Raw genomic sequence first — 11,671 nt, 5'->3', positions numbered from 1 at the left:
AGTTTTAATGGTTTTGAAGGGATTTGTGTTAGTTTTGATGGAAACTGTAATGGTTTTACTGGTATGTGATGGATTCTACAAAAAAGATTTTTTGTAATGGATTTAATGGAAAAGCTAATGGTTTATAGTGGTATTTTAATGAAAACCGTTAAAATATAATGGTTTCTGTTGGGTTTCTATTGTTTTTTTTCCAGCGGTTGTTTATTTTGTTCCCCGCTGAATAAAAAACAATAGAAACCATAAAACGGTATAAAGGTTTTAAGGGTATCAAAAGGGATTCAAATTGGTTTTAATGGAAACTGCAATGGTTCTACTTGCATGTGATTGATTCAATTGGTGGGATGTTAAATTCTATTGGAATAATGCCCAAATAAAACTACAAAAATACATTTTGTGATGGTTTTAATGGAAAAAGTGATTTTATTTTATTTTAGCTAATGGAAACCATCAGAATTTCTGTAATGGTTTCTGTTGGGTTTCTATTGTTTTCTTAATGTAATATCAACTCATTGTAAGCAAGATGGATTACAGGTTTTGACACGCAAATAAATGCACGACAAACCATTAACCCAAACACAACACATAACTCCAATAATACATGTTAAGCAGATTAATAGTTTTCCTGCCTACAGTGATACTTCAAGGTAACAAGCAGCACAACACAACTGTGAAATACTTCATCATTCTTTATCATAATATGGTCCACGAGAAAACTGCTCCAGAATATAAACCAAAAGACAATCAACGAAAACCCCTTCTTCTTAAACACACAAGGCACTGTACAGTTGGTTTTTCTCAAATACAAATGTAGTAACGAATAAAACTTAATATCAAAACTGACCTGAGAACATGATATTCTGCCATTAAAGGCTCGGTTAGCCCCAAAATGAACATTTGTTCATCATTTACTCATCCTCGTGTCATTTCAAACTTGCATGACTTTCATTCTTCACGAGAACACACCAGAAGGTATTTTGAAGAACGTTGATAACCAAACAACATTGAACCTTCCATCGTATGAACACAAAATTTCCCCAAATATCTTCTTTTGTGTTCCACGAAAGTGTCAGTTACAGGTTTTGAAGAACGTAACGGTGAACAAATGATGAAAGAAGGTTTATTTCTGTAATGCAACAAATATACCACTATCATTCATTAAATCATTTAGGAAATGGATCGGACGTTTCAAGAGTATCTGTTGGATTCTTTGTAGGGCCAAAAACAAACAAAAAGCATTGTGCATTGACAGCCGAAGTGTGATTCCTGCGGTGAATGTGGCTTTCCTGTTGTTTGCAGGAACATTCTGATGCAGTTTATTTCTTGGCCTGGAGTTCTGGAATTGGCTGAAAGCAGAATCAACCACAAATCACTAACATGTGCGTGTAGAAAACCATTGGGCAACAGTTTCTACACCAACCGGTACTTCCCCACTTATAAAAAGATCCCTCCAAATCTTAAAGTAGAGACGGCAAAATGTCAGCAGATGAAAGAGATTCTGGTGAAGTGTAATGATCTGTTCTGTTCATGACCGGCAGACACATTAAAATGAGCTCAAGGTTCACACGCCTCTAAAATGTTTTGAGCAGAGTCTTCAGCTGTAAAGTTTCGATAACAGAAATCCTGTCGTGGTAAAAGCTCAAGCCCGTCAAAAGCTCCACATCTCTGATTCTCGCCGCGTGAAACCGAACCCAATCTTGGACCCATGAAAAGTCTGTGCCGTTCTGTGGAAATAAATAATAAAACCGCATGAGAACATTGAAAAAAGAAATCTACTGGGAGATGTATTATAGGCGATTACATACGTGACATGTTTCTGAGTGATCAGGTCGATGAGGTAGAAGGAAAGCTGAAGCATCCAGCGGACCTTCACATCCGAGGACAGGCAGCCCGAGGTTCTTACAGCTAGTCAGAATCACAAAGAAATGTGTAGGGATGGGCGGCCCATTTCTGAAAGGAGAGGAAGTGCATTGCATTCATGCATTTTGCTTTAATACAATGTAACACGATTCAAGCTTTAGACTTTATAAGCATGTCAACCCTTGGGATCCGAACCCATGACCTCACAGTTGCCATCTGTACGTTGTATCACTCTGAATACTGAAGAAGTGTAATGTTGTACTGTGTGCACTAACAAAACAAACACATTTGGCCACCAGGGGGCAGTAAGTCGGATGACGTGTGCCCAATGGACTTTGGTGAAAGTATCAAAAGTCATGTATGCACAATTTTGACTTGTGACATGAATCAGGTATACCCTTTGATGTTTTTGTGAAACAGTTTTTACTTTTTTAGAAACGTCTTAGTGTTTATACAATGGAAGGAATGGTGTTGTTTGGCTATCAACATTCTTCGAAATATCTTCTTATCTACCAGTTCTATCTTTGCAGAAGAAAGAGGTGAACTCTAAACTAAATCTGGTCGACTGATACATTTGCAGATCAGTAGGGGTTAAATGTTGAAAACTTACGGTGTTCTCTTGTTTGTGAAGTCATAGATCCCATCGAAGTCCACATCGAATATGGGTCCACTCATGACATTGACCCCGTTCAGCTCTCGTGAAAGATTCACCAGCAGAAGATTGTGAAAGTGATCCCAAATATCTGCCGCAAAAACAATAAACAGTTAGGACATCTCGGTGACGCTATGAGAGAGAATGAATGCAAACATTGTGGAATGACTTGACACGAGAAGACAATACAATGAAACTAAATGATATCTCAAGTAAAGTTATAAGCACCATTATTGACTGTTTCATCGGCCCAAAGAGAACTGTTTTTAGCAATAATATGACCATTTATTTCACATTAAATGTAATTCATATGCATTTTCTATTGTGCTTTAATTATATTAAATAAGATTAAAACTACTCGACAGTTCTTGAATCTTTACGGCGGTCTACCAGAAGTTAAGTTTGGGCCACAACGTCGGTTTATGTTGTTGCCATTGAAACGGTTTATGGTGGAGAATGTCCCCTATAATTCCTTCTGAACGTTTTAAGATTATTCACGCTTGTCTTTTTTTATTTGCTACATTCTGCAAATTGGTGAAAATGATTTGAGGCATAACCTGCTGTCTCCAAAACATGCGCATGCCAGTAAAGCAAATAACCAGTTTAATGTAATAATTGTAAACTTGAGTAAGAGATAATATAAATTCATGGTTACAGTAAAATGAAATGATCTCATGTATGGATGTCATGGAAATGTAATGGATAATGTTTACATTGATCTAAACACGGAATAAATAGAGCGTTTACCATACGCAGGTGTTGAAATTACAACTGAAGAGAGTCTGAAGTTAAAACATACAAAACATACAATCCTTTAGTCCACAGGATCATCAGTCACTTCATAAAAACAAAGCCGGACATGAACGTTATACACGATTCACTACGATTTATCCATAAGTGTAATATATATATACTATCTATAAGTGTGTAACTGAATTACAAAGTTATCACAAAAATGTGTATCTGTATATTGTTATTACACAACAAATAAACAAATAAATATGAATACAGGTGTATTAAGTTTTAAATAAGGAAAGGTTGGATGAAAAGGCTGGTTAACATGGTCCAGTCAGCTCTATATAATACTTCTCATTATATTACAGCAGAACTTGAGACAGTGATTTATTTTTCTATGACGTTTAAAACATGAAATAAAAAAAATTCATTCCACCCTTATGACATCACCAACCAGAAATGACATCATTTATCTTTTTTTAACAGCGCTGTGCAGAAACAGGCCAATAATCATATTTTCTATTCTATTTTTGTGTAATTCCATTCTTTGCCATTATTGTTCTGTATCTTTATATTTAGCAGCAAATGTATATTTTATTGTATTGAGTTTGTGAAGAAATAGTTCGTTTTTAACTTTGCCTGTACACTGTATTTGCACATATGACAAAACATTCTTTAGAATTTGAATAATAAGTTCATATTTATATCTGTATTTTATGCGGTTATGTAAAAACATTTTTTTCTGAATTTCCTCTGGTGGACATGTAAAAGTTCGTAATCCTTTAATGTACAGATTGAGCCAAAAATAAGGACATGTGGACTGCATACTAATAATAAATCTTTGCTCTATAGTGCCACTAATAGGGAATAAATATAAGCAAATGTTTTATTTTACAATGCTCTAAAGGAGACATAAAGGTTATTTTTTAAGATCTAAAGCTTTATTTTTGATAACAGAGTTAAGAGAGGATGCTAAGTGTTATGGGATGAGAGAGAGAGACAAAAAAGGAGCCATTACATCCATTTTTGGATAAACGGGGCCCACGAGGCTACTGCCGGCAACAGAAATAGTCAAGTAGAAATTGAACTCTCTGAAATTGTAGAACCAGTGATCAAAGAGAAGAAAGGAGGGAGTGCCCCAGAGGAAATGATGGGTCTGAACTAGACAGACAATCCAACTGGCTTTCATTGACCTTTGAAATATACAACTCACGGTGGGAGACCACGTTCCTTTTCCCCAAAACAAATACAAAACGTAGCCGTAGAACATATGACATCATGAAACATAATGCTGTTGTATTTGTACTTCTGCACTTGCAGCTTCAAGTACCAAAGAAGATTCTTGCCTTTGCAATAACGCTGTTTCTGAAATAAGAGAGTTCAGTTGGTGTAGTGTTGTAGATGTGTGTACCTCTGAACGCAGGAAACATTGGCACCATATTGCTTGTAATTAAAGAGTCTGACTCAGTTCCTGTGGGGCTCAAGTCTGACAGAGAGAGAGGAAAATATTACGAGAGAAAATCCCCATGGCACTTTTTTTTATTTCATTGCATCAGAAAAACACCAGGTCACAGTTGTAGTCTCAATTCTCATAGAAAAAAGATGTAGAACTGAACTCACTTGGCGGATGCAGAAGGCCAAAGGTCAGCGTTGAATTGTTCTTGTAGGAGGAACAGGACGGTCTGGCGCTGGCCTGCAAACGTACATCAGCACGCACACATGTGTTCACCGGCGTCTGCACGCTGACCTTTATTCACCACACAGACAACAAAGAGAGAGAGACAGCAGCCATCAGAAGAAAGTGTGTTTGTGTGTTCTCAAACACACATGAGATCCAATAAACTCATGAATGCTAAGTGCCACGTCTCTGAACATACGGTAAAGGGGTGATTTCTCAGACAGGGATTATTTTAAACCATGACTATGCTTTATTAGTGGACGATCGCACAGAGTGCCTTGAAAACGCTGCGTCTTCAGTTGGCTTTTCAAACAGAGCAGCACGCAGCGTTTTTTTATGTCGCTAGGCACAACCGAAACAGCTGCACTGTCAGTCAAGGCACTTTGTTTTTCAGTGCTGGCATGCCGGTCAATGGCGGCTTTCCCTTTAATACCAACGTCTACTTCACAGAAACATAGTGTGCAAAATCCATGGAAAGCATCTCTACTGCTTTTTGATATGACTTCTTGGTCTTTTGTCCATTCCGGACTAAATGATGTCGGACGTTTCGGCATGTTAACGTTATGATGTGACGTAGCCAGTACGTGGACTCCACCTCCGCTGCGTCCCAATAAAGGTTTTAGAGCGCGTTTTTTAAGGCCGATTCAGCGCAACTCCGAAAAGGAGGACACATGAGTGTCCGGCTTGAGGCTGCGCCGGACGCCGTACAGGGGGCTTAAAATCCACACTGTCCGGCCAAAATCCAGACGTATGGCCACCCTACTGCAGTCTCCGGACGTTTCAAGTAACTGCAAAATTCCGTCACCACAACTTGGCAACTAGGGTTTGGCAACTACAGCTCAAATAATAGTCTCATGCTGAATCATTGAAGCACCAGTTCAACAAACAATCCTTATCTTTTCTGTATGTCATGCCCGGATAACGTTACCTCAACCGAAGCTTGTCTTTTTCAAAAGATTGCAAAAACAGAAGCTGTGGCTTGCAGTATATGCTTTAGAAGTCAGTACAGAGTAGGGGTGTGACAATATATCGATATGGCGATGTATCCTCGTCCTTCTCTGTGCGATACGAGAATCGATATGCTGTGCCAAATATCTGTCTTTTAATTCATTAATAAAACTAGACGCTCTAAATATATGTCCAAGCATTATTACATCATGGCTCCAATGGGTGCACGCAAACGTATACAAACACGTCTGAGAAAGAAGTTTAGGATTGCATGTAAAAAAATATATGCTCCTTGCAAATGTGTAAATGAACTTTAATGTTTTTAGATTTTTTAGATCAGTTGCTGTACTCAAATGGTTAACAATAAGCTGTTTCCAGGTTTAAATAAGTGGCTGTTAAATTTAGAAATGTGCCCGCATAAACATTTTAAATGTGTCAGTTTACAAAGATAAGGTTTTAATTGAAGCATAAAATGTTACATTTACTTGAAATGTTACTCCTGTTGGTAATATATTTATTTACCTACTGAAAAAGCTTCAATAAAGAGACAAATGTTGTTTTCATAGTTAGCCAGATATTGTGATATGAATACATTGATTATCGTAGCATCGTCACATTATGATAATATCCGTATCGTATCGTGAGGTACCTTGTGATTCCCACCCCTAATGCAGAGAACATTTCATTTAAATGTTTTATTTTGGTTGGCTGATAAATTTGGGCTAGCATAAATAGCATAGTTATAAATCTAAATATAACAACGCAAACCACAAAAACAAGGCATGTAGTTCAGAGCCGCCCGGGCAATGCTCTGAGATCTGGATGACACTGAATCTGGGATTCTCTCTTTGTTCGGCACATATAATGACTGACAGCATCTCTCTCGTTTCAAGTTATTCTTGAATTTAAGTATTCATTTTAGGGTCTCAGACAGTATGAAATGGTTTTTACTCTGTGGAAACAGGTGGAGTTCAGAGGTAGAGCTCACGTCCCACTGGACATCATAGGAAAATACTGAAGAAATCCTCCCGCTGGGGAACACAGTGGCAGTTTAGAATGAGCGCTTGTGTGAAACTTCCTCCCACACCTGACAATAAAACGACTTTAAAGGATCAGTTTAACGTAAAATGAACATTCTGTCTGGAGTTACATCCCAAGACTTCAAAAGCCACATGAAAGCTTTGAGTGAGAAACAGATGTCCTATAGACCTCCTTAGATTAAGATATACGAACCGACGATTTAATGTATAAGCATGTCTCACCGTTGCATTCAGCGAGTATGAGACCCAGAGAGGCATGAGAGTGTTTCTGCTGTACGCTGTGATGTATGAGGTGTGCTGGAGGATACAGTAATCTGAACCCTCCTGAAGAACCCGCGGGACACCAAACGGCAAATGAACACCTTTCACACTAGAACCTGAACAGAAGTCACTTTCTTAGAAGCTTGATACATATTTGTACTTATAACTTTACAGTTTTCTCAACAAAGAAATCTTTTTTTCGTTATTCCTGACAAACAGTTCAACTCACTGGAATGTGTGTCGATGAGACGCTGGTTGAGACGGTTCACCTAAAACACATCAGACAAATGTAACACTGTATTAAAAATAAGACACAAAAGAACTTTATGCAAAACAATATACTGTAATCATATAATGGTTAAAAATACAGTGCCAACAAAAAATATTTGGACACAAACACTTGGAAACTTTAAATTACGCTGGATAGATAACAACATGCCAACAAATGACGCAAGCAATGTTAAAGGGATAATTCAGTCCTGTATGACTTTTTCTTTTGTGGAACACGAATGACATGGGGAAATAAATTATAACATAATTACATTTCTGGATGAAATATTCCTCTAATACAGTATATCCTCATTTAACACCCAACAATGGAAAGGAGAACCTCACGAGTAGGGAGGAAACCTTGGGTGTAACCAAAACCAAGTATCTTTATCATCTAATAACAGGCAGTTCAAGAGAACCAGCTTTACACCATATTAAGCAGTGAAGTCATGAGACTTCGTACGAAATGTCCACGTTTAGTTTTGGAGAAAATAAAATCAATCCATTTTTCAGGTGGTATGTTCTTTTATGTTGCACGGTTTTGAATTTGCTCATGAACTTGAGATTTGGAAAACCAACGAAACAGCCCTGCAACGCATTTTTGTATTGTAGTGCTTGGATTAAAACATGGTGATGTCACGACATGACAAATGATGCCAACCTCTGCCTCGGTGAGAGAGTCACATGTGCAGCCGCGGGGGTCGAGAACGGACCCGCTGCCAGGGGAACACGTCGCTGGAGCCGAACGCTCTGCGGGGTACACCGGCCGGTGCGGCGGGTTCTTCAGCAGATGGTTTAAACTGCCATGCGTGCCGTTATTGGGTGCGGGAGGAATACCTAATAAGTCTAAACAGAGACAAGAGATAAAGAGTTAAAGCTACGGCATTAAAGCAGGCCATCGGATAAAAAAATACATCATCTGGTGTATATAGTCTTCATTACTCAGGAGTCGGGTGAGAAATCCTACATCTTATCAAACCGTTATCACACGTCACTGAACTTACCGCATAGGAGATTATAAACTTCAATGTTCTCAAAGGGAGCCACAGTTGTCTTATAGTTCAGTGAGGGTCCATATCCAATAAAAATAGTCTGCAAACATGGAAATGAATCATCATTTTAATAAACACTTAAATTACACTTGGCATTTGCAAACATCATAACTATCTGGTGGTTTCTAGAACCATTTGAAGTCATTCAAAATATCTTGCAAAAGTGCCTCCAAGCATCTTAGGGATGTTGCCACAGCTCTGATGTATTCAGCGCGACACCAAAATCTCACTTGATTCTTACAGTTAATGCTGAAGAATCTTTGTAAGTCTGTACTGATATTTACTTCTAAGGCAACAGGACGACAACAAACATCTTGAAAACATTTCTGTTGAAACATCTAATGTTTTTGTGCAGTACATGTACATCAAATACACTATAAAATAAACTGTTTTTAGTCACAAATGTTTGTCAAACAAGTAACAGACTTATTCATTATTCATCAAAATTCATTAACAATATTTACCATATCTTATGTGCACAAATTTTAGATTTGTAATTATTACTATTATGAAAAAAAATCCTTAAAGGGGGCACCTAATGGGGTCCCGGATCCACCAGCCACTCCTTAATTCAAGCACATGTTTAAATATATACTGTGTATACAAATTCAAACAGACGTTTTTATGTCAGTTTTAAGTGATTTAAGATGGGGATTTTATGCAGGCTGAAACACCATGATAAAAGATTTTGGTGAAGCCCTTTAATAACTGGGTTCAGGACAATATTCCTACTGGTCCTCTCTGATGATGATGCAGACACACCCCGCCTCCCAAACATGATTGAGCGGTGCGGTTAACTCCCCATAAATTGCCCAGAAGAGCTCCAAAAACACAGAGTGCAGTTAAATATAAATCACAGCACATAATACAGATGATGTTTGTAGTCACATACAATCACATTCGACTCTCATCTGACTGAAAACACAGAACCTTTGAGTCTGAGAGCTTAAGACACCATCACTGTTCAAATGTTAAATGTAAGGTTATTGCTGTCCGTTTTGTTTAAATGTATGTCATTTTCCTCAAGTCACTAACATTGATGCCTCTCTAGATTTTCTATGAGAAGTATTTGTGAGCCTTCTGGCTGCTTTAGACAACCACATAAACACAGACGTAAGGAGTAACGCTGCAGACGTCACACAGACATAAATAAAGAGTCCAGACGGAGCTTTACAGGAACTTTTCTCTTAGTGTGAATCCGATAAAAGTTCACATGAAGGCCACGTCTGGATTTTTCACGGTTTCTGGGAAATGAACCCAAAGCCTTTAATATGAATTCACTTTATGCCCAAACGAATGACTCGCTCTTTAAAGCTCATTATATTCCTAAATACAGGTTCGAGCAGAGATGAAATGTCAAACTGAGTTTTGACCAGATCGGGAATGAACTTTGGCAGCTATGACAGATCAACAAATATTAAACAGAATTTTGAGGATAATCCCCTATTTTGTGGCTCAGGGCTGATGTTGACCGGGTTAAAGTCAGGTTGTGAGAAACAGATACTGCAATTCTGACACCCATTTGTACTGAAGATCCTGTTTCTAATAACATAATTATTAATAAAAATAAAAAAACGACTACTACTGTGCTTCACAAAGAATCTTTTCTTATATCCACCTCTTTCACAAAGCACAAAATTACCCATAACGCCTTGCGGATGCGCGTAGGGCTTATGCTTTAGACTTCTGGTTCGCCACTTGATCCCATTACCAAATGATCTTAAAAGCTTTTAAACGGACATTGTAATACTTTTGTGTCATTTAAAACGGCATAATGTCAAAGAGCAGAATATACGTCACCTGCTGTAATGCCGCCCTCCATGAAGACCTCAAGAAAAAGGATGATGTTCATCATACTGTGTCACTTTTGTATAGTATGCTGTGTGCACATTTGTTTTGTATTTATAAACACATACCCTGACATACACATATTTAAGATAAATACATGTTTATATATAATTCAAACGATATATTAGTATATCCATGGGCAATTCCAGCATTATGGACGTGACATAAAAACGATCAGAGAATCTGTTTGTATTTGACTTAACCCTTGTTGATAGAGTTTAAACATCAGACAAATATCAGTCTATGCACAGGTTTTCTATTTGAAAAAAGGGAAATAAACATTAACTGTGAGTTAAAATGGGCAAACTTTAAGCGATGATACCCAACAAATGCAGAAATAAAACCGACCTCCGAACCACCAAATGTTAAGCTTTAGGTGCTGTATAGTAAAAACCTTCAGTTAAAACTGATCATTTTCACGGAATTGCCCACATGCATATATTTCCTCAATATTTATACTGTGTGTGTGTTTATAAATACAAAATAAATATGCACAGTACACAGAGATATATTATGTAAACGCAAACCTTTAGGTTGGATGCGACTAACCGTTGAACAGCCGTAATTTTCACGAACTAATTTGAACTTGTATTAAGCATCAGTGATACATCCATAATAGTTTACTAGCCAATGGTGAATTTTGGACACACGTGTGGATTTACCTTGTGTTTTAAATGAATCTATTTCCATCTATGATGCAACTAACCTGCATGTTCTTAAACACATTATCAGATCCATGGAAGCCCCCACTGCAGTATTTAAGTTCACTGCGTTTCCTGAAAAACAAAAAGTAGTAGAAAAACGCAGTTTGCTACTGGAAATACCAAGTGCTAATTTAAAAGACACAAACTGATCCCTGTGCATCTAAGCGTGTAAGGTTAGTAAAACAAACACGGTCTTTTAAACACATGAATACAATCATGTTAACGGTTAAAACTACGTCACCTTTTGATTCAGGTGTGAAATATTGTGAATGAAACACTTACAGCGCCGCCTGCCACTGCGGCTGCATGTACAGATGAGCTCGCTCTATACGAACGTGTTTGGCAAAATGAAAGCGCTTGGGCAGGTGCTCCTTCAGATACGGTCTCATTGGCTGATTCAATATCCGACACTTGGAAGGAAAAAAAGCAAGAAATAATGAGAAAAAGATTGAGAAACGCAATGAGAACAATCTGAGAAGAAAGACTACAGAGCTGTGTTTCCCGAAACAGACAGCAGAACATTAGTTGACCACATAACCTACTGATAAACCTACTTCATTCAAGTTTGTTATGTGAACGATAGAATCGAATAAATGTTTGATGATCTTACAAGGACGAATCGAAAC

The 11,671-nt window shown here is 37.8% G+C and overlaps 1 protein-coding gene across 1 annotated transcript in view; it reads right to left on the bottom strand.

Moving 5' to 3' along the window:
* Positions 1–386: 386 nt before the first annotated feature.
* Positions 387–11,671, bottom strand: part of enpp1 (ectonucleotide pyrophosphatase/phosphodiesterase 1) — a 26,487-nt gene continuing 15,202 nt past the window's right edge. Inside the window, exons 15-25 of the mRNA XM_079475311.1 lie at positions 11,328–11,455; positions 11,048–11,117; positions 8,446–8,533; positions 8,103–8,287; positions 7,401–7,440; positions 7,133–7,287; positions 4,865–4,991; positions 4,656–4,730; positions 2,468–2,600; positions 1,803–1,947; positions 387–1,721 (exon numbers count right to left, since the gene is read on the bottom strand). Of these exons, the coding sequence (XP_079331437.1) occupies positions 1,569–1,721; positions 1,803–1,947; positions 2,468–2,600; positions 4,656–4,730; positions 4,865–4,991; positions 7,133–7,287; positions 7,401–7,440; positions 8,103–8,287; positions 8,446–8,533; positions 11,048–11,117; positions 11,328–11,455 (1,299 nt within the window). The 3' untranslated portion in view covers positions 387–1,568. The remainder of the gene's footprint in view (positions 1,722–1,802; positions 1,948–2,467; positions 2,601–4,655; positions 4,731–4,864; positions 4,992–7,132; positions 7,288–7,400; positions 7,441–8,102; positions 8,288–8,445; positions 8,534–11,047; positions 11,118–11,327; positions 11,456–11,671) is intronic.

The sequence above is a fragment of the Barbatula barbatula genome (genome assembly GCF_947034865.1).
Source record: "Barbatula barbatula genome assembly, chromosome: 15".
In the NCBI taxonomy this organism is placed as follows: Eukaryota; Metazoa; Chordata; class Actinopteri; order Cypriniformes; family Nemacheilidae; genus Barbatula; species Barbatula barbatula.
This window is presented reverse-complemented; position numbering and strand designations above follow the sequence as displayed.